The 27,916-nt window shown below is 31.7% G+C and overlaps 3 protein-coding genes across 3 annotated transcripts; 1 reads left to right on the top strand and 2 right to left on the bottom strand.

Moving 5' to 3' along the window:
* Positions 1 to 2,689: 2,689 nt before the first annotated feature.
* On the bottom strand, positions 2,690 to 11,821 carry qkr58E-2 (quaking related 58E-2). The gene is made up of 4 exons (XM_075310431.1): positions 11,361 to 11,821; positions 11,172 to 11,290; positions 10,509 to 11,103; positions 2,690 to 3,461 (listed from the first exon to the last, which is right to left on the bottom strand). Exons 1-4 carry the CDS (start codon positions 11,569 to 11,571, stop codon positions 3,262 to 3,264), a joined length of 1,125 nt encoding a protein of 374 aa, XP_075166546.1. The 5' UTR covers positions 11,572 to 11,821; the 3' UTR covers positions 2,690 to 3,261.
* Positions 11,822 to 13,743: 1,922 nt separating this feature from the next.
* Positions 13,744 to 15,140, top strand: PolE4 (DNA polymerase epsilon subunit 4). The gene is made up of 2 exons (XM_075308913.1): positions 13,744 to 14,004; positions 14,785 to 15,140. Exons 1-2 carry the CDS (start codon positions 13,821 to 13,823, stop codon positions 15,072 to 15,074), a joined length of 474 nt encoding a protein of 157 aa, XP_075165028.1. The 5' UTR covers positions 13,744 to 13,820; the 3' UTR covers positions 15,075 to 15,140.
* Positions 15,141 to 17,915: 2,775 nt separating this feature from the next.
* On the bottom strand, positions 17,916 to 20,425 carry qkr58E-1 (quaking related 58E-1). Its single transcript, XM_075308912.1, has 5 exons — positions 20,091 to 20,425; positions 19,280 to 19,781; positions 19,102 to 19,215; positions 18,852 to 19,036; positions 17,916 to 18,196 (listed from the first exon to the last, which is right to left on the bottom strand). The coding sequence occupies exons 1-5, from the start codon at positions 20,332 to 20,334 to the stop codon at positions 18,051 to 18,053; spliced, it is 1,191 nt and encodes a 396-aa protein (XP_075165027.1). The 5' UTR covers positions 20,335 to 20,425; the 3' UTR covers positions 17,916 to 18,050.
* Between the last annotated feature and the right edge of the window lie 7,491 nt (positions 20,426 to 27,916).

Here is a 27,916-nt window from a genome sequence, read left to right as displayed (position 1 = left end):
CGGAATATATATAGAGAGATATGTATTTCAAGAATAATTTGAAGAGCAATATAAAATATTTTAGATTAGCTTATTCTTACCATATATCACAAAATTCAATTTATTACTGAAAAGTTTGCAAACTAAATTAATATGGTAATGAAACCTTTTCATCCACGAAAGTAATTATATCAATTATTTGCCACAATTAAAAAACCGAAATTAATTAAAAAGTTGTGTTCAATTGATTTTTGGTTCAGTTGACTGAAGAGGTAATTGATTCAATGAATTTTGTCAATGGATATGAAGTCATATTTTTTTGTAACCTTCTTGCCTTTATACATTACTAAGATATTACATTATAGTCTTAAATAATTAACAAATGTGTCAGGAATATTTAAAAAATTTAACCATTGTAATAAAAGAAGGCTTTTAATAAAATATATATCAAAACATGTGCTTTCACATCCAATGACAAAATTGTTTGGATATGAATTTCCAATTAAATAAAAATTAAATTTGTAAATAGCTTCAATAACACAGAAAAACTGTCATTAACATTTATCAATTCAAACCATACTATTTTTAAAAAATATTAATTAAATAATTAATCGATTGAAATAATTCATTCAACTTTTTTTATCAGCTAATTGAATTAATTGATTTTTTTTTTTAATATAATCAATCAATTTTGTTAACTGACATATGCCCATTTCCTTAATCAAAACAATTGCAACATTAATTAATTTCGAATCAATAAAAAATAAATTATCGTTTATGTTCTTGGTTTCACTTGAAATTGTGTGAATAGCTTTCCCCATTAGTGGAGCGAAAGGTAGCTTGTAGAAAAGTAGCTTGTGAAACCAAATACGGGTATGTTATAAATAATTATAGTTTGATTAAAAATGTAATTGTTACAAAATAATAATTGATTCAATTATAAAATATCTACGGTTTGAAATAAATTACACTGAAAATAATCTCATCAACATTTTTCTTTTAACATCCTAATTGAAATTGAAGACATATTAAATACAAGTATTTATTAAATATGCAATTGTAATCAAAACCAAAATCTGTTATATAAAATAATTGCATCAATTAGTTTTTTTCAAGTGACAATGGTGACTAATATTAACATTTCAGTGCTTGAAGCTATTTCAATTAAAATTTAATAAAATCAATTAATTCCGTGTTTAAGGGCAAATATTTTTTCTGTTTTATATACTTAAAATTTTGCATAAATAATCTCTAGAATGAGGTGTTAAAATAGAGATTAAATTTAAGCAACTTTTTCTTTTGTTTACATTAAAATTTAATAAAATCAATTAAATGTGTGTTTAAGGGCAAATATTTTTTCTTTTTTGTATACTTAAAATTTTGCATAAATAATCTCTAGAATGAGGTGTTTAAATAGAGATTAAATTTAAGCAACTTTTTCTTTTGTTTCCATTAAAATGTAATAAAATCAATTAATTGCGTGTTTAAGGGCAAATATTTTTTCTTTTTTATATACATAAAATTTTGCATAAATAATCTCTAGAATTAAGTGTTTAAATTTATTCAAAAAATAATTATTATATAAGTCTCAATATTTTTTTTTTCTTCAAAATTCTTTAAAAACAGAATAACGTGTAGTATAAACAGAAAAAGGTTTGATATATTTGAATGAAGTCATTTAATGCAATCAATTAATTAATTGATTCGATTAATTATGTGGCTGATTTTTATTTTTTATGAATAATTTAATTTAACCAAAAATCCAATGTTCTATTGGATTTTTTCCAATTTAATTAAGATTAATGTTATTTTTCCAAGTTTTCGGGTTTAAATACATTTTATTATTATTATTTTTTAATAGAATAAAGCCAATAGAAATAAAAATATTTGGTTTATAAATTAATGAGTTTAATTAAAAAAATTGTTTGATTCGATAAATTTAACAATTTCTAATGATTTATTTTCCTATGTTTATAGGTCTCAATATCTTTTACAGAATTCTGAAAAATTACTTCTTTAAAAAACATAAAGTGAATACACAGAAAAATATTTAATTTATTTGAATATGATCAAATTAATTGATTCGATTAATTTATGTGGCTGATTTGAATATGATCAAATTAATTGATTCGATAAATTTATGTGGCTGATTTTGGCTTTTTACGAAAAATGTGATTTAATGTTTTATTGGATATTTTTCCCATTTCATTAAGGTTTAAATTGAAAATTAATGATTTTTTCAAATTTTTGGTTATCAAAATATGTTCAAATTTTTTTAAAAATAGAACAAAGTGAATAAAAAAAGAAATATTTAGTTTATTTTTTAATGAGGTTAATTAAAAATTTCATTCAATTAATTTATGGGACTAATTTTTGTTTTTATAAAAAATTAATTGTATTAATCTTTTGAAGGGAAATTAATATTTTAATTAAAAAAATATTTGTGATATTTTCTGTGTAAATTAACGAGAGAAATAATCCACGAAAAATTGTAAAAGTTCGTAAATCAGACAGAAATTTCTGAAAATTTCTAAAACATATGGAATACAATGAAATCTCTCACCTTGGATCGCATAAATTCTACCCAAATGTGGGAGATGTTCACTTTTAACTTTAATGTTAAAATATAGCACACATCTCAGGAAAATTTTAAACGTTTGACAAGTGTCGGCTTTTAAGCGTATCCAAGTTGTAGAGGCTTCACTGTATATAAAGCTGAAAAATTATATTTTATTTTGCCCTTGACAAATTCATCCTGAAATTCTCCATACATATATCCAATATAAAGTGTAGTGTATATGGGGTAGGTAGTAGTTATTGGTTATGTGGTTATTGTTATGGTTTTTCTTTTTTGTATACCATTGATTTGGTAGTCACTAATATATCTCACATCTCTCTTTGTGTTTGTGTTAACAAATATCTATGTGAGTTTACAAAAAAATAGAATTACTATTATTTAATATTTTTCTCTATGTACACACATTAAATGTACAATGTACATAACTATTTTTTCTTTTTCTTACAATAACAAAAAACAAAATGGGAAATTATGAAGAAAAAAAACTAATAATAAAATATATAGTAAAAAGGAATAAAATAAGAAATAAAGAAAAACATAAAAAATGGCAGAATAAAAAATATTTTAAAAAATCAAAATCAACGAAATGACACAAAAAAAATGACAAGTAAACTTAAACGAAGAAACACATCATCAACATAGATTTAATAAAAAGAACACACACACATACAAAAAGCACACCATTTAATGGACTTTCAGCAGTATTATTTCTTTGCGTATTGTTGATATGGTGGCATTTGGGATGTTCGATATCTTATATTAGGATTGATGCCCACCGCAGCGGCTGGATTCATTCCATGGCCACGCCCACTATAATTGGCAGCATTTACAACGGGCATACCTGTGGGTGAGGGCCCAACAATAGTAGCAGTTGGTGGCATAGCTGAATGCATACGTTGATTACCTTGATGGAAGACAAAAAAGAATAGAATAATGATAGTATACAAATGAAATTACTCTGTAATAAAAGCAATTGATAGAATATTAAAAAATCAATAAAATTGGAATTTTTCTACTTTTAAACTTCTGAAAGCAGAAATATGCTCCCCAGTGATTGAGGGATTGAGCAAAAATAGATAGATCAACTCGATACAAAGCAATATGTGTATATACTAAAACTTGGTAATTTTATCTATCGCGGCAACGAATAAAATTTCCAGGGAATATATTAGGTTTGACAGTCCATGTGTTTCAACGTCAATATTGAAGTATAATCGGGGCCCACGGGTCCCAAAGCTTTTACGACTGTAATTCAGCTGATGTAAAATTTGGAGAAGCCTTCGTCCCAAAAAAAATCCTCAATTTAAATTAAAATTAAAAATCCTCATAAAAATCCCAAATTGTTGAAAAGTATTTATGGAAAAAAATAAAAAAAAATATAAAATAATAAAAAAAACAAGCTTGTGGGCTGCAATAAGATCAAGATTTTGAAACACAAAACCAGAAAACCCGTGATCGTCTTCCAAATGCTCGAGAAATGAAAGAGGTCGGGCACCATGTATGAACGAATATTTATGTCTAAATACTCAAGTAATATAATTAGCTGGTTGATCAATATGAAAGTGAACCATATTCTCACGAAATGATTTCACAATTGTAGAAAAATGCCTTAGCAAAGCTGAGTGTTTTGGGGAAAAAATATAACCCGTTTTTACTCAAAATGCTCGATATTCTCCCTCCTAGAAAAAAATTGGAAGTTGTTCCACAAACATTTTTTTAATCCCATCCCGGGATCCCTTATCGATTTTTTCCACTTCCGAAGCAATCCTTTTCCACAAGTCTTAGAAAGTGCCCGCTCTTATTAGGCCGTCTTAAGCGAAAATTTAAGTTTTGGACAATTGAAATTTGAAAAAGAGTAGAAAATCAATACAAAAATAATCGACTTGTTACATTAATGCAGCAAATAAAATAAAATAAATAAATAATAAAAAAATGCATCCCCGCTGGAATTTGAAACTGGGCCGTTTGACTTTTTCACCTCCATGGAAATTCTTTTGAGGTTTTGCAAATAACGATCATTTTTAATTTTTTATTGATTTTTAATGAAAAAAAATAAATATTATCCAAAAATATATGCCGAAAAAAAAAACAAAATAAAATCGATGTGTAACATAAAAAAAAAATATTTTTTACAAAAATATTTAATAAAAAAAATTTCGCTGGTGAGATTTGAACCAGCGTTCTTTTTATACCCTCCACCACAGGATGGGGGATATATTGAATTTGTCATTCCGTTTGTAACACATCGAAATATTGTTCTAAGACCCCATAAAGTATATATATTCTGGGTCGTGATGAAATTCTGAGTCGATCTAAGCATGCCCGTCCTTCCGTCTGTTGAAATCACGCTAACTTCCGAACGAAACAAGCTATCGACTTCAAACTTGGCACAAGTAGTTGTTATTGATGTAGTTCGGATGATATTGCAAATGGGCCATATCGGTCCACTTTTACGTATAGCCCCCATATAAACCGATCCCCAGATTTGGTTTGCGGATCCTCTAAGAGAAGCAAATATCATCCGATCCGGCTGAAATTTGGTACATGGTATTAGTATATGGTCTCTAACAACCATGCAAAAATTTGTCCATATCGGTCCATAATTATATATAGCCCCATATAAACCGATCCCCAGATTTGACCTCCGGAGCCTCTTAGAGGAGCAAAATTCATCCGATCCGGTTGAAATTTGGTACGTGGTGTTAGAATATGGTATCTAACAACCATGATAAAAATGGTCCATATCGGTCCATAATTATATATAGCCCCCACATAAACCGATCCCCAGATTTGACCTCCGGAGCCTCTTAGAGCAAAATTCATCCGATCCGATTGAAATTTGGTACGTGGTGTTAGAATGTGGTCTCTAACAAACACGCAAGAATTGGCCCATATCGGTCCATAATTATATATAGCCCCCATATAAACCGTTACCCAGATTTGATCTCCGGAGCCTCTTAGAGGAGCAAAATTCATCCGATCCGATTGAAATTTGGTACGTGGTGTTAGTATAAGGCCGCTAATAACCATGCCAAAATTGGTCCATATCGGTCTATAGTTATAGTTGCGTTAGTAGCCATTTGAGAGTAGTAATCAATTCCTAAATTTTTATATTTATATATCAAATTGTTTTTGTAACGTGGTCTACATATTGTAGTGAGATATATACTTAGTATTAAGGTGTAATTATATGTCAAGTTTTTGCAGTCCTTGATTGTAGTCCTAATTATTTTTATAATTTTATAAGTAAATTTAATGTAATTCTTTATTTTGAGTATCCCTGTAACCGTATATGGCCATTTCGGCTTGGTTGTAAAATGAGTTAAATAAATAAAAAAAAAATAAATAAATATATAGCCGATCCCCAATCACACAAAATTGGCCAAAAATAATCTACCAAAATTTTATTTTTATAGAAAATGTTGTCAAAATCTTATTTCTATAGAAAAATTTGTTAAAATTTTATTTCTATAGAAAATTTTTTTCCAAATTTTACTTCTATAGAAAATGTTGTCAAAATTTTATTTCTATAGATACTTTAAATTTAACTATATACGTATTTAATCGGCCTTTTTTAGTTTAATATATACCACGTATGGACTATGTGGTATATATTACGGTGTTAGGAAGTTTTAAGATACCTTGCCATCGGCAAGTGTTACTGCAACCCAAGTAATTCGATTGTGGATGACAGTCTTCAGTAGAAGTTTCTACGCAATCCATGGTGGAGGGTACATAAGCTTCGGCCTGGCCGAACTTAGGCCGTATATACTTGTTTTCATTCATAATAATAAAGAACATCTCAGGAAGTAGTTAGAATGTCATGCCGTGGTGTCATATTAGGTTCATGTCACAAACATTTAAATAGACGTTTTAATGCATCGTATTCAATGGCGTTAGTGGCTGAGTGTGCTAAGGCGTTATTTCTTTATCCAAATGAACTTCCAAGGCACAACTTCTAAAGCAATGCAATAGATCCAAAATGGAGAGCTTTCGTCCTTTGACAAGCCCATGTAAATTTCATTGGAGATGATCCAAATTTGCACCACTTCCGGATCACAAATTGAGGATCCAAACTACTTTTTTGGAAGCTCGTTTTTGCTATTGTATGACGTGGAATGAAGAGAAGCAAAATTTTCTTTTATAAACGTTTCGACGATTCGCTGTGCTCCTTTTTTAATAATACCAAAAAGTCGAAACCTTTAGTAATTGCAAAAGTTGAACGACAACATTAAAACCTTTATATATAGGGACAAACCTTTATATATAGCCCCCAACACATTTGACGGATGTGATATGGTATCGAAAATTTAGATCTACAAAGTGGTGCAGGGTATAATATAGTCGGCTCTTTCCTTACTTGTTTTTTTATTTGTTTATCCAAATGAACTTCCAAGGCACAAATTCTAAAGCAATGCAATGGGTCCAAAATGGAGTGCTTTCGTCCTTTGACAAGCCCATGTACATTTCATTGGAGATGATCCCAATTTGCACCACTCCCGGATCACAAATTGAGGATCCAAACTACTTTTTTGGAAGCTCGTTTTTGCTATTGTATGAAGTGGAATGAAGAGAAGCAAAATTTTCTTTTATAAAACTTTCGACGATTCGCTGTGCTCCTTTTTTAATAATGCAGAAATACAAAAAATAATCAACCAGATTTTTTTAGACTGAACCGTTTTCGAAAAGAAATCCCCAAGTTTATGGAAATTCCCCACCAAAACCGGAAGTCCCCAATAAAAAATTCGATGGTTTTGAAAAAAAAAATGTGGATACATATAGAAAAGTGAGAAGTGCAAAATCGAAAATCTAAATGACTTTTGTTGTCGCCCAAAATCGACTTAGCGAACTTCAACGAAAAAGCCGAATTTGATTTTAAAAAGGTCTGTGATAGAAATCTTTTTAGAAATGTACCAAAAAGTCGAAAACATTAGTAATTGGAACAGGGTATTATAAGTTAGTGCATATGTTTGTAACACCCAGAAGGAGACGAGATAGATACTTGGTGTCTTTGGCAATAATGCTCAGGGTGGGTCCCTGAGTCGATATAACCATGTCCGTCTGTCCGTCCGTCCGTCTGTCCGTCCGTCCGTCTGTCTGTGAACACATTTTTGTGATCAAAGTCTAGGTCGCAATTTAAATCCAATCGCCTTCAAATTTGGCACATGTTCCTAATTTGGGTCAGAATAGAACCCTATTGATTTTGGAAGAAATCGGTTCAGATTTAGATATAGTTGCCATATATATCTTTCGCCCGATATGCACTAATATGGACCCAGCAGCCAGAGTTTTATACCGATTTGTACCGATTTTGTACAAACATAACACTTAGTCGTATAATCAAGTGTGCAAAATTTGATTGAAATCGGTTCATATTTAGATATAGCTTCCATATATATCTTTCGCCCGATATGCACTTATATGGACCCAGAAGCCAGAGTTTTATCCCGATTAGCTTGAAATTTTGCACAAGGAGTACAATTGGTAGTATAGTCATATGTGCCAAATTTGATTGAAATGTGTTCAGATTTAGATATAGCTTCCATATATATTTTTCGCCCGATATGGACTTATATGGCCCCAGAAGCCAGAGTTTTGGCCCAATTTGGTTGACATTTTGGACTAGGAGTACAATTAGTAATATAGTCATGTGTGCCAAATTTGATTGAAATCGGTTCAGATTTAGATATAGCTCCCATATATATGTTTTTCTGATTTCGACAAAAATGGCAAAAATACCAACATTTTCCTTGTTAAATAGCCACTGCTTAGTCGAATAGTTGTAAAAACGACACTAATTTTGCTAAACTTCTAATACATATATATCGAGTGTTAAATCATAAATAAACTTTTGCAAAGTTTCTTTAAAATTGCTTCAGATTTAAATGTTTCCCATATTTTTTTTTACTAACATTGTGTTCCACCCTAGTGCATTAGCCGACTTAAATTTTGAGTCTATAGATTTTGTAGAAGTCTATCAAATTCTGTCCAGATCGAGTGATATTTAAATGTATGTATTTGCGGGTGTGATATGGTATCGAAAATTTAGATCTACAAAGTGGTGCAGGGTATAATATAGTCGGCCCCGCCCGACTTTAGACTTTCCTTACTTGTTTAACATTAAATGAAAAATGTTCAAAAAGTCGACATCGAACAACAACCACATTGGGCCTGATATGAAGTACTGCTCACACACATATATAAATGCACGCATTTTGAAAACTGAATAATCTTTAAAAATACATGAAAACTTTAAACAGGGTGTCTTGCACTGGCAACACCCATAAATACAAATTTATGTTAAGATTTGAAAACTTAATAGTCTTTTTCATTATATGAAAGATTCAATAAAGAAATATTAATCCAAAAAAAAAGTAGACTTATTACAAACTTTGTAGAGGGAACTCTTCGCTAATTATAAAAACATACGGCCGCGAATCAAAGAATACAATTATTGCAAAAAAATAAATAGATCGCCCCGCAAAAATGAGAATCCAAGATTTTTGTTCCGGTTCTACCATCCCTATTAAAAAATGCGCGAGCCATATGGAACTTGATTGTTGATAGGATACACGCGACAACCGGCTATGTATGAAGTGAGGTCGATAAAAAAGAGCTGGGGTTGGAAGAACGTATAACAGAAAATCATTAGCCATGGAATTTTTCCACGCTTCTTCTTCTTCAATCCTGAGCTCTAGATTGTAAATAATGACCCTAACTTTCCTGAAAGGGGGTTGCTTATTCCAAAGATGGTGTTTGACAGGAAGTCTTCACACACGGAAAATATTGGTTTTCACACCATTCTGACGGGTAGGTTCTGAAAGCAGCATTCTGATAAGTTATTCCAATGTTTTTGTGTCCACAATGCCGCTGCATAATTCACAAGTAACCAGCTAATTACTTATAGCCAAAAAAAGTTCCTTGTATCCAACTTATTTTCTACGGAGCATATCACAGATAAGAATTGAGCGACTTAATTGTGCCACCATCAACTCTGACATTTAATTGTATTTTTACTTCTTTTACCATTGTAGTAAATAGTGAGACTAAGTATTCGGTAACTTATTTTCCAATTTTTTTTTTCGCAGAGAAGACGGGGCTGTTGGCGATGAAACTACGCCCTGGGAAATTCCTTGTTTAAATCTAAAGCTTTTGTTTTTTATTTTTATCTCTTAATGCCGCATTCAGCTGATGTCTCTAAATATAATTGAAGACCCAAAGGCTTTTTGACAGATAAGGTGGTTGTCCGATAAATATTCAGCCTGCAAAAAACACTCCCACGAGCGATAAAAGCTAAAATACGATTTGATATGGTTGAAATTTCAGCAGTAATCCTTTACGAGAATGTAAATATAAACATAAATTTTTCCACTTTTTCCAAGAGTATTGCCCCTGATATGTTAGCTAATGGAGAGCGAATGAAGGCCAGATCGATACTTACTGGAACCTCTGCATGGCTAAAAACTACACCCAGGGATAAATTGAGAAGCCTGAACAGGTACTCAACTCGCGCAAACATCAATATTGAAATTCCATCGACGCTAAGTGTTTTGAAAGCCTTGTCGGTTTTTACATTTTATTTTTCAATTTTGGATTTGTAGTAGAATGCGAGTAAAACCTTTGCCTGTAATTTTACCTCTCTCAATACGGAGCAAATGTTTACATTTACATTTAAATATAAATACAATATTGCTAGTGCAATCGATAAAACTCTGATATGGTAGACTCTTTCCACATAATAGATGGCTCAGAAAATGCCATTGAAAGACCGCTTTACATATAAAAACTCGATTTTAAGGGGTCAGTCTCGGACAGAAAATATATAAACCTGGCAATATTATTTGACAACATCATCTGTGAATTTATGAGTTTGTTGTGAAATATTGACTAACCATATTACAAATATAAATTTAAAGAGTTTTTGTTTTAGCTTCTATTACAATATATTTACCTGGCACATAAGGTTTCACTTGGTGGTATGAGTTATGGGGCCTATAGTAGACAGTCTCATCATTGTGATGATAGCGTTGAGATGGTGGCTGATATTTGGAAGGACCATTGTTATTGGGGCCTCCACCCGAGTTATTTCCACCACCACCGCCGCCACCACCTCCTCCAGAATGAGGTGGACCTCCCATTCCATTGCCGCCTCCATTACGACCAGTCTGTTGCTGCTGATGTTGTTGTTGCTGTCTCTGCTGGCGCAAAGTGATCTTTTTAGCTGCCTCAGGATCTTCCATCAATTCTCGGAATTGTTCTTGACGTATCTCATCGTGTTTGTCGGGTATCAGGTAACGTCTTAGTTCTGCCAAGGCGTATGCCATACGAGCATATGCTTCAGCCGGTGGAGCTACTGTAGAAACTTCAACATGCAATGGTAAATTTAGGTGGGCATATTTAAAATCAGCCGAGTTGCGTAATTCCTCTTCACGGGCACGATCCTTCATAGAAAAGCGACCCAAAATAACTATTTTACATTGTGTCTCCTCCTGCAGACGACGTAATGAGTTTCCCTTCGGACCCAGTAATTTGCCCACATAGTTGAACTGGAAAAAGCAAGAGGCATTCAAGTATAAAAGGATGTCAATTTATCCCAAAGTATATCATCTCTTACCTTTTTATTTTTTATAGGCACATGAACCTTTTGGGTTAGTTTTATGGTACGTTGTTGGTAGACATCGGCATATTGTTCTCTAGCCGGTATACGGCCATTCAACTGAACCCTTTCTAATGCTATCATATTTGAGAGTATCAAGGACACGGTATGAGAATGCATTTCGTAAGACACCAATTTATCACTTACCTTCATCGATTAATTTCACAGCCAATGGAAAAGTATTTTCCAATTTGGACCGTTCCACCAACAAATCCTGCATGTATTTTTGTGCAGCCTCACTTAATCGCGGCGATGACTTTTCCACGTTCCCATGGTCAACAGCGTTATCGTGAAGATGACCATTCACACTAACACCCCCACTATCGCTGTCTCCACCACGCATACCGTTTTCCGCCATTTATTACAAAGCCCACCACCAATATGATGTGTGAAAACCCGGAAAAGCTTGATTAATTATAATTAATCCAAATCGTGTGGCACTTCAACACGCTTAGCTATGCAAATCTTTTATAATTTTTGCCAATTTATTTCTGAATTTCATGTAATGTCGTAATGTCGTCCAAATTAAAATACCAATCGAAACCAAGAAGAAGGATATCACTCTTCTTCTTTCTCTTCTTCTAATTTCACTGTTCTGTCACTCACTGCAGATTGGCAACACTAATTCCTCTAAGAACGTTTGCGGTCTTTGACAATTACCTAAATTGTGGACTAGAGCGTCGTCAATACAGTAATGCCAGATTTATATTCAGAGGTACAGACATATGCAGTGTGAACACATTCCTGGCGATAGGCGACAAAAGAATAAAATTTTTTAGCTAATAAAAATTGCTTCGTTCGAGAACCCGATAATTTTTGATAATTATAACAAATTTTTACTGGAAGTTATTCGTTTACAATAAATAGCCAGTAAAAAAGAGCCGTGCTCGTGTCAAAAATATCCCAGATATTGGCCACACTATAAGTTATGTTGGGCGGCATACTCGATCCTGCTGCTTGTTAATTTGATCGATGATACATTTATCGATTATATAGCCATCGTCGACAATTCTTAACGATTGACCACACTGTAAGATTCTTTACAAACGCAGACATTAAGTCTGGATAAGCTTACCCCCATAAAGAGAACCTCCAACGAAATTGCTTTATTTGCTATTCTACAATTGAATTCGTGAATATTCTTAAATGCAACGATTATGATTTGTGTGAATGCTTTAATTATAAAACCCGACTAAGATTTATTTAAATTTGTCTTAAGAAATGAAAATATCGATTTACATAGTCTCTCTGTGAAATTACTATAAAACCGAGCTATATAGTCCCTATATTGGCTACTGGTCTATATGATTCACATGAATATTTTCCATTTTTATATTTTCGAACCGATATACACAGCTCATTCTGTATTTAATTTAGACATTATTTTGGGGATTCTAAACAAAAAAGAAACGTTTGTCATTTCGGAAAACTGATTTATTCTGCCTGTAGAGGATGCTGATGAGGAATGTGGAAACCTCATCAGCATCCTCTACAGGCAGAATAAATTAGTTTTCTACAATATTTTAAAAATTCAACAGAAAGTCAGCCTTAAATGACCTTAAATTAAAGGGAATTTCATATGGAATGAAATTATCGCCCATATTTCTCGCTTTTTGGTTTCTTTTTAATTAGCAAACAACCCTGCCAGCATTTCAAAGTTCCATTTCATCCTCATCGTTACCACAGACTCGTAAATGTCACCACAACCATCGCGAACTGTGATGGGGGAAGCATATCAAAAAGTACAAAATGTACATGAAAGTATTTTGCCATCACTACTGTTAGAAGAGCCATTTTATTTTTTGTGAAACGCCAAGCGCAACCATAAATAAAAACGAAAATAAAGTTCTGAAAACATAGATATTACACTTAAAATTGTGAAAGGTATATGGTGAACAATTTTCGACTTTCCAAATAGAATAAAGTGATCGTTTTTCAAATATTTTTCCAGACACGCTGATAGACGCTGCAATATGTAACTTGCTACTTAAAACTCAACATCATTATTTTACACAATCGTGTTTTACTTGACCACAATGATTCTTCTACAATTACCTTAAAATGCACTTTTTCTGATCTAAATAGGCACCTAATAATCGCACTGATGAGAAACTTTTTCGTAGTAACTTGGCGTGGTACAACTTCTCAATAGTGACGGCGCTTTTCCGACGAGTTTTTGATGTCGTATATGATAGCTTTCGACGTAGTGGGGATTCTCAGAAGCGTCCCCAAATTCAAAAAATGTTGGCAGGGAACTTCCAATTTTGCAAACTGCGTTTGTACTAAACTGGGTTGTTTCAAGATTAGATGCCTTCGTTAGTGCAAACAAAATTTTTTTGTAAACAACATTAACAATGTTATTATCGTCAAGAGATAATGAACTTCACTACTGTTAATATTTTCCTCCAAACACATTCTGTCAAACATATTATACAATCGAAACGAACCCTAAGAATTTACAAAAGCTAGCCACAATAATCGATAACAAAATCCGTAATCGATTTATTTGCAAAAATCGTCAATGCTGAATACCTCTTCCCCTGACCGAGGGTGTTGAGGAACGCTTTCCAACCGAACCTTTCAACTTAATCCCGCCTTCTGTAAATAATGGCAAGTGAAGATCTTTTTGCAGAGGATTTCTCAGAAGAGATCATATCCGAATTAGAACAGGATTATGTGGAAGAAACTGATATCAATGAACAGGAAGAACTAGGAAGAGAAGAGATTGCGGAAGAAGTTGATGAACAAGTCGTAGCGGAAGAAACTACAGTAAGCACAGAAGAAAATTCATGTACGTATAAATTCGAAATTCGGTTAATGGTATGTCCCGTCGTTTCTGCAATATTAAGCTTAAAGTTCAGATGCATGACACCTATTTCGATTTGAGAGTTGGGTAGTTGCGGATGAAACCAGTTAATTGGAATCAGTCACTATAAGGACTTGCGGGCTGTAAACTTTATAGGCATTTCTCGTAGCAAAAATTCTCATAGGGTTTACATTGCATGCGATATGTGCTTGTTACGTTTAGAAAATTGTTTTCGCTATTTCGCCCACTTTTGTGCATTGAAAAATCAATCGCATGGCCAACAAAATAAATAAAGGAACTAGTTCATATTGCAGAACGGAACTAAATAGAGTTATAAGATAAAGGAACTAAAAATCCCAACTCTAGTAAATTTGTAAATTTTGCGTCCCTTAGAATCGTTAGTTATACACCGTCGGAGAACAATATACCTATATAGGGAAAGGTGACATAACTCCTCCTGTTCATATATCTTTGAATAAAATCTTGACCTCGAAAAGTTATAATACGTATTTTCCTTAAGAGTTCGCCTAAGCCCCCCTTTTCCAAAATCGATGTTTAACGTTAATGATGTCCGTTTTATAGAATTCAGGTTTTCGTTTTTGAATGTCTTTCCAGTGATTCGAGTAGGCACAATCACTATGTGTAGATCTTCCCCTTTAGTAAACACATAGTTTTGTGAGCAGTCTTGAAAAATTTTTCAAGACATTTATTTTTGTTCAAGATGTATATGATATTTTTGTAATTTTTCCCATTTCCCCCCAATAGCCACTAAGACGAAAAGTGCTCCAGCAGCAAGCAATGAAGAAAAACTTTTTCAATTACCTCTAACACGTGTGCGTAACATAATGAAATTGGATCCGGATTTACATGTAGCCTCGAATGAAGCAGTGTTTTTAGTTACTCGAGCAACGGAATTATTCATACAATCATTGGGTGTTGAATCTTATACTTTTACGGCTCAAGCAAAAAAGAAAACAGTTCAAAAAAGAGATGTAGATTTGGCCATATCCGCTGTAGACAGTCTAATGTTTTTAGATGGGGCCATGACTTTTTAAGTTTGTATAGATATAACTAAATATTATTTTTAATAAAAACACAATACAATTTTTTGTTACAAATAATTATTTATTGTTTCGTTTTTGATGTATATGGAAGTGTTATTTTCTGTGATTTGTATGGACTGATAATGGATGTTATAGATTTAGGTTTATTTTTATGTAGTATACTTACACTCGGCGCTTCCCTCGCTAATTGGAAGCTGCTCCTGTTGTTATAAAATTATTTATATGCAATGGATTTCTCAGGATTTTGTTTTATTAAATTAAATTATCTTAATTGTTGTTGTTTTGCCATGATGTACTATTTTTTTATTAGGTCTACATAAATTATTGTTGGATTATTTTTAAAAGTTTTTGTTTTTGTAATAATTTGCAATTTACTTTGTTTAAACATTCAATGTTGTTTTAATATACATTCATTTTATTTAGTTTATTTTTTGTTTGTTTTTAATAAAATAGTTTTATTTGGAGATAAAGAAACAGCACATTCGCATTTGCTTTTGATATTCAGCCTATGCTGTAATTTTTCCAGTCCTAATTTTAGATTTTCGTATTTGAAAAAGATTTGAAATCACACATTATGAAAATATTTTTCTTTTTTATGTTTGGTATTTAAAAAATCTAACCTTTTTGAATTAAACACTGGAATATCACAGAGTACTTTATGTGGTTAATCTCCGAGAGAACATATATTTTCAAGTTTGTTTTTCTTTTTTGCACAAAATAGATTTTGTTTTTGAAAATAAAAATATAAAATAACGTTGAATTCGCGTTATGTGTATATTGTAATATATTTGAATTGATAGACATTGATTTATTTCTCTTTTTTTTGTTTCACTTATAAATTGCTGGTTTATAAGTAAATATATTTTAGACTACTCTCATTATCGACAAGCTGAATATCGCAACTGCATGTTGATATATCAGATGTAATTTTGTTATGTAATATTATGTAATATATATGTAAAACTATAATAGTAATTAATTACAATATATTGAATAGAAATAATTGATAATTGTATGTCCTACATCAGAATTGAAGGTGTCCTAGTATAAGAACCATTAAAGTCGGAATTAAAAAACAGGAAAACCGTAAAGTCGATCGCATTGAGCTTAGGGTGGGTAGGTATTTCGATTTTTCTAAATATCCAAACTTCCCAATACAGGTTATTCTAACGCTTTATAACTATGGAACCCCAATTAAATCTTCCTAGTCAAAAGTGGATATTTTAGATTCAGCCAAATTAGTATAACCTTATTTTTTATGTGACACATTTTCTATGATTTTTTATGCAATTCTGACCGTTTTGGTCTTATTACTTATCATTTTCTGAGTAAATAGGGTTTCAGAATGTCTTAACCTGTCCCAAGCTATGTTAAGCGGGTTTTGCGATCTTGCATCAACAGAACAGGCACGTAGGTTTAGGTTAGGTGGCAGCCCGATATATCAGGCTCACTTAGACTATTCAGTCCATTGTGATACCACATTGGTGAACTTCTCTCTTATTACTGAGTGCTGCCCGTGTTAAGCTCAATGACAAGGGACCTCCTTTTTATAGCCGAGTTCGAACGGCGTTCACATTGCAGTGAAATCAATTAAACCCTCAGAAATGTCACCAGCATTATTGAGGTGGGAAATCCACCGCTGAAAAACTATTTGTTGTTCGGTCGAAGCAGGAATCGAACCCACGACCTTGTGTATGCAAGGCGTGCATGCTAACCATTGCACCACGGTGGCTCCATCTATCTGCTTGTTCTGGTACACACATGTGTCGCTTTCGTGAGGTGTTCTGGACTACATTTTGTACAATCACACACCTAAAACATGTACACGAACATTTTTCCGTGTGGGCCAAGTGTACAGTTATCGTATGCAATCTTGAAAGTTTTTTTTTATATACTTTAAATATTTAAACTATTTTTAATATATTTTACACATTTTATTGAGAAAACTCACTTGCACATGGCTCGAAATAGATTAAAAACACGTCTTAAATTTGACCAAAAATTTCTTTTGACTACTGTATGTGTCTAGCGGTTGTTTTTTACCCTATTTAGTAACTTTGGCCCGATCTTCATGAAATTTGATAGAGAGCTTTCCGGGACAAGAATGATAGTCTTACCTATTCTTATTACCCCGTTCGTATTCTAATTTGGATAATTTGACGTTTCACGATCAAATTATCCACTTCTGTGAGGTGTACGCTCCACATATTTATGTATTGTCGGACTTAAATATTTTTAACAATATTACCCCTATTTTCTAATCGATCTTATTCACCTTTATAGCCCCCATCAGTGTTGTCAGTTAATTCGTTGCTCCCTTAAATGTAGTCGGAAATGTTCCTTAGATATGTTAGGTTTTGTTAACTGGAAAACCAAAAAGCTAAATACTTTCAGTAGGACACATATAATTATTTTTATTTTATTGATTACCGATCCTTTCTTCTCTGTACTTTATTTAAATTATTCGCTCAAATTGATTAGATCAATTAAAAAATCAAAAAAGCGCAAATTCCACCGATAAAAATCCATACTCAAACGGCCGATTTGTACACTCACAAATTCTGAAATAGGACAGTGTATTTTTTTTGTTCGGATTTTTAATTTTTGTTTTTGTAGTCATAATTGTATTTTATTAATGATTTTTGTTTACTTGATTTAAATATACTCAAATTTAGTACATTATGAAATTTTTTGTTGGATTTTTTTTTATTTTGTATATTTTCATTCTTATTTTATTCCTTTTACTGCGGCATTTTTACTCCAGGCTTCATTCCAAATGTGTAATTTCAGCTCACCACTTGTTCGTTTCTATTTTTCTTTGTTTCTCTTATGTTGTGTCTCTTTTTTAGATTTAGACTTTACTTCAACTTTATTTTCAATTGGATTTTTAAGCCGCTTAGTTTTGGTGGTTGTTGTTGTAGTTGAGTGGTCGTGGTGGTAGTCATTTGATTTAGATTTGGTTTTATATTAACGAATTTTTGGATACGGTGCTGAACGATATCGTACACTTTCTCGGGAACGGGAACCACCTGTCTCATAATGGGACGATGAATGTGAAGTTGTGGATGTTGGCCGATATGCCGATGATGAGGAACGGCCATTACTGCTTTTTGCTATTTGGTTGGTTTTTTTAGTTTGGTTTTGGAGGGAAGGTAGAAGGAGGGGAGAAGATATTGTTTGATTTGTTGTTTTAAGATTAAGATTATTCCATTTAATTTCTTTATATAAATATGTATGTACATTAGGGTGATTATTTTTATTTTTTGTTTAATATGAAAATTAAATATTTGAAATATTTATTTAGACGGGTAGTATAAGGACGTTTTCATTTATTGGTTTTGTAATCTTCATTCTATCTCTCATTTATTTGCTATACAATTTAACGAATTTAAATGGTTTATTGCTCGTTTTTTTTTAAGGGAGAAATTTATTTTTTTGAATAGATCATTAGCGCGTCTTTAACTTTTTGGAAGAATTGTAGCAGAGACTATAAATTTTTGAATACCGAGTTTTAATTAAATTATGAAAATATTATATTTCTATTTAAATTCGTTAGCAATTGTTATTGTATTTCAATTGAATTTGTGTGTTTATTTTTTCTTCATTCTTTTTGTACTTGTTTATTTTTGTTAGAACGTTCCAAACAATTATTAACTCGTTTATTTAGTCTTGATTGTTTTTAAATTAGAACGGCCTTTTATTATTATCGTAGTATTTCAGCTGTAACAGAAAACCTTTTCGCTTTCTGAAAATAATATGCAAACTTACCTGCATAAGCGGCTGCTGCATAGGAAGAGGAATGGGGATGATATTCTCGTCTGTAGTCTCTTTCATAGGATGAGCTTTCATAGGGAGCATGGTGAGCACTTGAATGTTTCGAAGAAGGTGGTGGTGGTGGTGATCCATAACGATCATATTCACTGGGATGCTCATATAAATCATGTTCTCGAGGTCTATTAGAAAAATGGATAGTTAATAGAAAGCTCAACCCAAGCTCAGATTGAATTTTATAACCCACCTATGCGATTTAATCATTGTGTAAGCAGGATCATCCATCACATAACGAGCTTTTTCCAATATCGAATATACCTTTGGTTTGGTTTTCTCAAAAGGTGGTGGTGGAGGTGGGGTTCTAAAAATCAAATGCAACTTTTGTTAACCCCGAGTTATTTGGCATTCATGTTAAATTTACCCACCTGCTACTATATGGAGCATGTTCTCCATATGCTTTGGCATAATGAGATTTCTTATAGAAACGTTCCTTTCCATCCATTTCACGCAATTGTTCTATGCGTATATCATCATTTGCATCGGGTATCATAAATTTACGAACTTCGCTAAGGGCATAAGCTAAACGATGATATGCCTCCGAAGGTGGTGCTACTGTCGATATTTCTATATGCAAATCACGGCTCAAGTGAGCATATTTAAGGTTCCCCGATTTACGAAGTTCCTCCTCCTTGGCATGATCTCGCATAGAATTACGACCCAAAACAGTCATTTTACAAAATGTTTCCTCTTGTAACTGTCTTAATGTGTTGCCCTTGGGACCCATAATTTTGCCAACAAAATTAAATTTTGGATATTCTTTTATGGGAAACCACACCTTTTGGGCTACCCGTATAGGTTTCTCGCTGTAGACGTTGGCATAAATTTCAGTTTTAGGTATGCGACCACTAACAAGAATACGTTCAATTTCTGGAGGTAAGACAATAAAATATGTATGATAAGTTAACATGGTAAATATTGATATCCCCACAAGAACCATGAAAAATTATGGCAAATATGGAGAACATTTTCATCTGTGTATGGCTGCAAGTGGTGTAAGAGGCATGTGGCATATTTTTCATCGGAAAAGAACTTTAGAAACCCTTTTAAAATATTCCCTTTGTTAACTTATACAATCACTAGCTTAAAAACTAAATTACACATCCTCCTTTTATTAGAAATCCAAGATGGCGGTTTATATGGCCGAATGATCTATTAATTCCTAAAACAATTCCTTACCATCATCCAATAATCTTTTGCAAACATTGTATTTGTTGGAATCTAGCAAATGTTTCTTTTCCTGCAAACATTCGTCCAAATAGCCTGCTGTTTTTTCATTAAGACTGGGAACCACATCATGTGAAGTCGTATTTGTCTCTTGGACACCTTGATCATTGCTATTGTTTTCATCATCATTACGTCTCTTGCGTTTGTAATCCGATGTATCTTCACTAGTATATTCTCGGTCGTAGTCACGGGGCATCTTTAAATATTTTAATTAACTAAAAAAGATGAATTTTACTCCGGGTCCTCGAAAAATGTGTATTTATCAAATGGAAGCCGTGATGCCGATAAGAAAAAACATCGATATGAAAGACAAATCGATTGTTGTTATCGATAAGTGACCGAAACTGCACCTCCATGATGTGAATTTTGTATGGTTCGTTTCCACGTTTATAGGTTTTAGAGGCTCAACGTGTAAACATAACCATAGCGATAGCGATAGGCGAAACATTCTTCATTTTTATCAAATGTTTAGAAAAATAGTTAAACAAGGCATACTGGATTATTACTTTATTATTTGTGTATTTTGGTTTTTTAAGAAACGAGAAAACAAAGATAGAACAGCAATGTAAGTAAAAACCGAAATTAGATATAATTTCATTATAAATTATGTCAAATGATTCTTTGCAATTACAGCAGCATTCTTCTTTCCATAGAACCAATTAAATGTTTAAAATCGTATCCCAACGCAATTTTTCACACTCTTCTATAAATTTAATTAGTTGATTTCTATTCTTTGGGCCTCTCTTTTTTTTTGTCGGAAACGCCCATAAATTTCCTATAGGGTTTTACTGGTGATAGTAGAGGCTTTTTTTCTAGCGACATGTGATGGATATTTGTTTTCAATTAGTAATTTTCAAACGGTTTTATGCGAAACCTGAACTCTGTAGTTGTTTTTAAGGATTATATTTACAAATGCCCAAACGGAATCCATTTCACTATCAAAATTGTGAGAGTAACAAGAGCTGTTTTTTAATATCATCGGCGACTATGAAAGTATACCAATTTCTTTAAGTGGCGTATGTTTGAAGTTCATTTACTGGTATAAATGTTAATAGCCCCAAACCGTGTCCTTGGGGAAGGCCAGATAGAACTGAAAGTACATTATGTGCATTGCCATTCAAAGTGAAAATTCGAATTTTACCCTCCAAATATGAACCTACACGCAGTCTGTTTTAATAGCAAGTGGGTTGTATTAAGACCCTGCCGGAAAGCGCGCTGGCCATTACCAAAAGGAGCTTTTCAACACAATTTGCAGCTCTGCACTACGATATTGGAACAATTCCAAGAGCTAGGAAAAGTAGAAGTCATTGTTTTTAAATTCAAATAATATTTTCCAGCGAGGAACTATGGACAGATATAGATTAAGGGACATGGTTAATAGAGCCATTGAAAAATAATTGTACAATTAGATATAATGCATTTGGACGTCGATTGGCTGTTTCGGTATCAGGCTAACATGAGATATAGTAAAATTTTTCTCATTTCTTTGTTCCGTGTGTTTGTGATATCGATATATAATGATTTTGTACTATTCAACATTGGTGTATAGTGTGTTTAAGCTCTGGGGAAATGTCGTTTGCCTGCCATCAATACAGTTTATCCATTTACCATGGAATTTTCAGTAACATATATATCTATCTTATGGTTAAAGTTTGGTATGCACCTCTAGCGGAAATTTACGCTACCCATACGAAAAGCATTGCTACATATTTGCCAGCGTAAATTCCGTACGGAGATATTATCGACTGTTTAAATTTTGCCCCCATAAAAAATACATGGCAAAACTGTGCTATTGGCACACACACAAAATTTCCCCTAGAGCCTCAAACAAAAATTTCATTTACGTGCCAATATCACAGTTTTGGGATGTATTTCTTAAGGCCGGTATGAACTTCTAACGAAAATTCCTCTTGCATGCCAATAAGACAGTTTTGTCCCCGCAGTACTTCATATGGAGATAAAATGTTAACAATCGATAACATCGTGCTAATGAACATTTTGTCAGCAAGTGTCTATCCCCCATGTTCCGAAATTCAGCATCCTGAATGGCAAATTTTTCGTTTGGCCATAAGTTCCTAACCCTGAACGTTATGAACTTAAATATTGGTAATATAGTTCTCTTTAATGAGAAGTTCTAGTTAAAATTGTATTGTAGTCCGAGAGTATCTCTATTTTTTCGTCACGAGATAAATAAATTCTTGCGATTCCGAATATCGGAAAATGGGGGTATGTGTTTCTTATGTGTATCAGAAATTTCGTAAGAGCTGCAAGCTGGGCTTTACGGGAGAAAAAATTAAACAATCAATAACAACGCCGCAAGTAATTTTTTGGTAGCAAAACTGCCAATGCATTTCTTAACAACAATTTTCTAACAAAAACTGTGCGAAACGTTATTATTGTTTTATCAAAAATTTATCCAAAAAGCCCGATAAGCACCTCTGACGGGAATTGCGTTTGCCTGTCATTATCCCAGCTTTGCCAAAAATTTAGCTATGAAAATTCCGCAAGAATATCATATCTGGTAATAACAAAATTGAGTTATCGTGTCTTTTTGATGTCAAAGATGGTGAACTTCAGTTCGCAAAATTTTCGATATTGGGTTTTAACAAGAATATCTTATTGACTACTTTAAGACTATTGTATATCTTGTGAGTGAATAAAGAAAAAATAAATATACAAAATAATATGAGAGACATTGCCCATGTTGCGTCTAAACTATGAACTTTAGTCTTTGATATTCGATTTTCATTAAGACTGATTTGCTTCAACTGCAAAAGTTTAACAACGTGCTAAATTCTTTTTTGAAACTTTTTCATGTAGGCGAGGGCTAACTAAAAATCATATCTATAATTCAGCGCTATCTACGTGGTGACCTCTCATATATATAACAAGACTAAAATACTTTAATTTTCATAGGCGAATATTGACTTTATTGGACAATTATACTTTATTGTTTTATTGATTTCCTTTTATAACATTTAGATATATTGCATATTTAATAAATTTCGCATAAGTATGTTCATATAAATATATAATATATATTTTTTGCTCATGTTTTTGTATGTTTCTCGGTATATTTGTTATTTTTTTTTTCAATTTGTTTATAAAGTAATCATGTGTAATTCTCCTTGTGGTTTCGATTCATTCCTTTATTATCCATATATAGAGTAACATTTGATAAAATGTGTACACCTTTTGTTATTGTTTATTTTGGGGGTTTTTGTCTTCGTATATAGTAATGTTTTTTTTATATTTTAATATCGTTAATTAATTTGTTCTGTCTTTTTTAAAGAATGTTTTTAGTTTAAAAAATTAGTTTTTTTAAAGATAATCTCTGTTATATTTTATGTATATTTAGATGTTTTTGTAGTTTCCTTTCGCTTTTTAGTTATTAATTTTTTGTTTTGTTTACGTTATTATGTGTGCCCGTTTTAGTGATATTGTACGTTTATATTTTGTTTTTAATGTTTGTTTTCCCTCTTTTGTTTTATTTTTGTATTCCTTCGCTGATTATTTTTAAGATAAATATTAAATATTTTGTATGTTTGTATATTAAGATTTGTTTGCTTAAAATGTTTAATCAATTTTAAATTATACAATTTTAGTATTAAATGTTGCTTCATTGCTATGTAGTTGTTTAACCCATTATTTTTTTTTATTAATTTTGTTATTTTTCTTTTTAACCTGTCGTTTAAAGTTTTCAAGTTATTCGTGGTCATTTTGTAGTTTGTTAATAAAATTATGTCATATTTATTTTTTGGAATTTTTAGAAGTTTATATTTAAGTATTTTTAATTCTTATTTCTTTTGTTGTCGTCAATATTTAATTGTAAATATAATTATATATAGTTGTATATATGTTTAAGATTCTTTTCATAATTATTAGTAAATATTGTTTTTGTGTTTTACTTTAGTTATTCTTTATGCTCTTTTTAGCTTGGGGTAGAGCTCAATACTTATATTTACTTAGTTAATTGTTCATTGAATGGTATTCATTATTTAGAATTACACATTTTTATGTATTTGTGTGTGTGTGGTTTTAATTTGTTTTAAACGTTGGTTTATATATAGAATTTTTGTTTTGTATTTATAAGACTTTGAGCCTTAGATAACACAGGGACGGCATAATCCATGCCAAGGTTTCGATATATTTTGGTTTTGTTTTTCTTCGAAATTATCATAAATGATTCGAAACGAAATTTAAAATTTCTTTCTTCCAATCGAATTTTTTCTTTTGTAATTATATGGCCAAATTAAATATATATTTTTTTGTAAACAAGAGTATTTCAAAATAGCAATTGATTCAAGATTTTTGATTTTTTTTATCATTATATTTTTGTAACATTTATGGAAAATAATATCGCTTTCAAAACCTTGCATCAAGAATCATGCGCCAGTGTGTTTTTAATATATGTAAATATAATTTGTTTGTGTAGTTTTTTGTTTTGTTTCTTTAAAATTATAAATATTTGTTAAAATACGTTATAATATTAATAATAATGTAAGATGAAATAAAATATTATTTATTGTGTTCTTCATATTCAGTTGTATAAAGGGGGAGAAGTATATGGTTGGTTATTGGTGGGTGGTGACATTTGTTGTTGATTTTTAAGGAGCTTTATAGTTACGTTAAATTTTATTTCAGATAAATTGCTGAATCGGCAAAAATGGTAATTTGCCAACATGTAGAGTGGTGGTGGTTGTTGAATGATTTGCTGGTCTGTAAGAAAATTTTAGATGATAGCTATATTATGATATATTCCATGCTTGAATTTTCAAATTTTAAAAGAAAATTTAGTAATTTAGCTTAAAATAAAAAAACACAAACGTTATGAACGTTAAAATACTCTGAGTTTTTCTTCAATTAAAATTGTAATTGATTTTGAAAAAAAATAATAATAAACTAAAAATTAAACTTTTTAATTAATACAAAACACAAATAATAATTTTAATTTGATCAATAATTATTGAATTGACTTTGTTAATTAGTGCAAAATTTTTTAATCAAAAGTTATTCGGATAAATTAATTTCGTGATTGAAGACCAAAAATATTTTTTGAGTATCCAGAAAAATTGACCTTTGAAACAAATTGAATTACAAACCAAAAATCATTTATAAATGTTAATTAAATCAATTAAATTTTTAACACAAGAAATAAATTTTTCAACTGAATCAATAAATTTTCAATTAATGTCATCATACTATCATTTCCGTGATTGAAGCAATTTCAACTAAAAATTGATTGAATCCAATAATTCTCGTGTATGATTTTGGTTTGAATAGACATTTAATCGAATCAACTAATTTTTAATTAGATTTTTTCGGTATGTACCTTACCCAAATTGCTACCGATAAGAATTGCATAGAAGGTGTTATTGATTGCTTAAATTTTTTGCCATTAAGTCGGTATGCAGCTAAAGTGATTAAAAAAAATGGGTTTTTTGAATGTCGGTTTTCCTCGGTTTAAAAAACTGGACTATTTTCCAAAACCAGTGCACGGTGTTTTTTATACAAATAACTGGCAAAACGGGTTCAATCGGTTTTTATAAGAACACATAGTTTTGAAAGAAAAATCTTATCTTACTACAATCTAATCTTACTAATCAACATAAAAAAGAATAATTCGATAATTTATGAAAAGATGGACATACTTTTTTAATGCATGTGTATTTTGCACCAATTTGGAAGGGTTTTCATTGTAGTTTAATAAAATACGTAGATTTGCCTACATTTGGTATCTAAAATAGAAAAACCAAAAAAAAAAAACACCGGTTCTACCGGTCCACCGAAAATGGGATTTTAATCATACCCGACAATAGGTGCAAGATAAATCGGCCTACCGGTTTTCATCCATCGGTTTTGATCACTAGATATATCTTTTGTGAAAGGTCCGATCTCATGTCGATAATACAGTACATATGTGCTTTACAAAGGGTGAAAATGCAAATAATCGCTAACAACACTTCACGGAATTTTCAGTAGCAAAAATAGCTATGCATTTCTTATAGGTAGTCAAATTTTCGTTAGAATTGCATACCGAATTTAATCCCGGTTACCTAACGAAATTTCGACATTCCCATTGGTATTTTTGCTACCGAAAAGTCAGGGAGGAGTTGTTACCGATTGTTTACATTTTGCTTCAAAACGAAACCCATGGACAAACTGTATTATCGGCATGCAATAGGAATTTTCGCAAGGGCTGAAAATAAATTCAAATCGAATTTTGGCGTTATAATAAAATCGACATCATATACTATTAACATTTTACTACACACTTGGTAGGCACAGCTGTATATAGCCCACCACATGGGGAAGATATGTTTCGGGACGTGGTCCAGTTTGAAAACAGCGACTTGAAACAAATTAGAGAATTCAATAAATACACCGCACTGGAATAAAAGGAGGGTGTGATGGAAATAAGTCACAGCAATCAATCAGCTTTATACTGACGTCAGCCTACGGCGCAAAAAGTTTGCCCAAATTGGAATAGAATTAATTTGATTACTAAAATATCCATCTTTTGTGTTTTTTTTAATATCCTGAAAGCAAGTTATAGTTTAGTTGAAACCAAACAAAAGTACTCTAAGAATAAGTCCTGTATTTTTTTCTTAAAAATCCGATTTTTTCATAAATTCAGAAATAAAAGCCAACAATATTTTTTATAAATGTCTTAAGTAGCATTAAAGAATATTGAAAGGAATCAATATACTATTTGGCCCTTGAAATCCTTTTGAAACATTTTTGATAAAAAAGAGTTGTTGTTGGCTGGACCAACACTTACAAAAAATTGTAGCTGCTAGCGACTCGTGATTTTTCAGAATTGATTCTAATAGTGCAAAGTACATTTCTGTTTTCCCTACATTAAAACTGATTATTGAATTTTTATAGAATTTTAAATCATGTAATAATTGGCTTTCTACTCCATTTAGAAGAATATGAATGGTCGAGTTAGATCTTTAAAATGGAAAAACCCAATACCGTTACAGTAAAATTGGATATGTAAAACAAACGAAAAATCATTTTTCCAAAAGTAAAATGTAACCATTCCACTAGCACACATTTCGAAGTTTTCTTAAAGCTTACAAAAAGTTGAATTCGATAAAAAATTCATTTAGTAGACTCTGGGATTTCCAAAAACAAAAAATCAAATATCATGCAGTAAAATTAAAAATAATATTAAAGAAATATTAGTATGAAGCAAAAAAAAGCGTCACCTTTCGTCCGTCTCTAACCCACATATAATTTCGTGAAACATAATTGTTTTTATGCATTTATAGAAATAGTGTAGAAATAATGTTTGTTTTTTAATACCTTACGAACAATAGATTGTTTGTTGCCATATGTTGATTTGATGTATCAGACATTGATATAGTGTTTTGAATTGGTGGTAATAATGTTGCTGTTGTTGTTGTTTTTTGATTATCATTGTTATAATTGGGAATAGTTGTTGTGTCTGCAAGAGACGGTGGGAAATTTTGTGTTGTTGGTATTGTCATATGTGTGAGAGGAATTGGGCCATTATAGGAATGATTCATATTGTGATTGTTTTTAGTTATGCCTATTCCTATATTTGATTGTTGTTGTTGATACGTGCTAGTGGCCAGTTGTTGTGAAGACGAGGATGTTGTTGTGGATTGAAATAGGTGATTATTATTTAGTTCATTTTTTAGGCCAACGACGCCAACGCTACTGCCGACACCGACGCCGTTTCCTCCTCCAGCTCCTGCTAATATGGGGGGATCGTGTATATCAGACAAATGATGAGGTAAGATTCCTGG

The sequence above is a fragment of the Haematobia irritans genome, chromosome 5 (assembly GCF_050003625.1).
Source record: "Haematobia irritans isolate KBUSLIRL chromosome 5, ASM5000362v1, whole genome shotgun sequence".
In the NCBI taxonomy this organism is placed as follows: Eukaryota; Metazoa; Arthropoda; class Insecta; order Diptera; family Muscidae; genus Haematobia; species Haematobia irritans.
This window is presented reverse-complemented; position numbering and strand designations above follow the sequence as displayed.

Coding starts and splice junctions, on each gene's coding strand:
- qkr58E-2 (XM_075310431.1), bottom strand. CDS start 11,571: ATGGCGGAAAACGGTATGCGTGGTGGAGACAGCGATAGTGGGGGTGTT. Junction 11,104..11,171: donor TGCCTATAAAAAATAAAAAG/GTAAGAGATGAT, acceptor TGCTTTTTCCAG/TTCAACTATGTGGGCAAATT. Junction 3,462..10,508: donor AGTGAAACCTTATGTGCCAG/GTAAATATATTG, acceptor TCTTCCATCAAG/GTAATCAACGTATGCATTCA.
- PolE4 (XM_075308913.1), top strand. CDS start 13,821: ATGGCAAGTGAAGATCTTTTTGCAGAGGATTTCTCAGAAGAGATCATA. Junction 14,005..14,784: donor AAGCACAGAAGAAAATTCAT/GTACGTATAAAT, acceptor TCCCCCCAATAG/CCACTAAGACGAAAAGTGCT.
- qkr58E-1 (XM_075308912.1), bottom strand. CDS start 20,334: ATGCCCCGTGACTACGACCGAGAATATACTAGTGAAGATACATCGGAT. Junction 19,216..19,279: donor CATGCTCCATATAGTAGCAG/GTGGGTAAATTT, acceptor TTTGATTTTTAG/AACCCCACCTCCACCACCAC. Junction 18,197..18,851: donor TGCAGCAGCCGCTTATGCAG/GTAAGTTTGCAT, acceptor CCAACCAAATAG/CAAAAAGCAGTAATGGCCGT.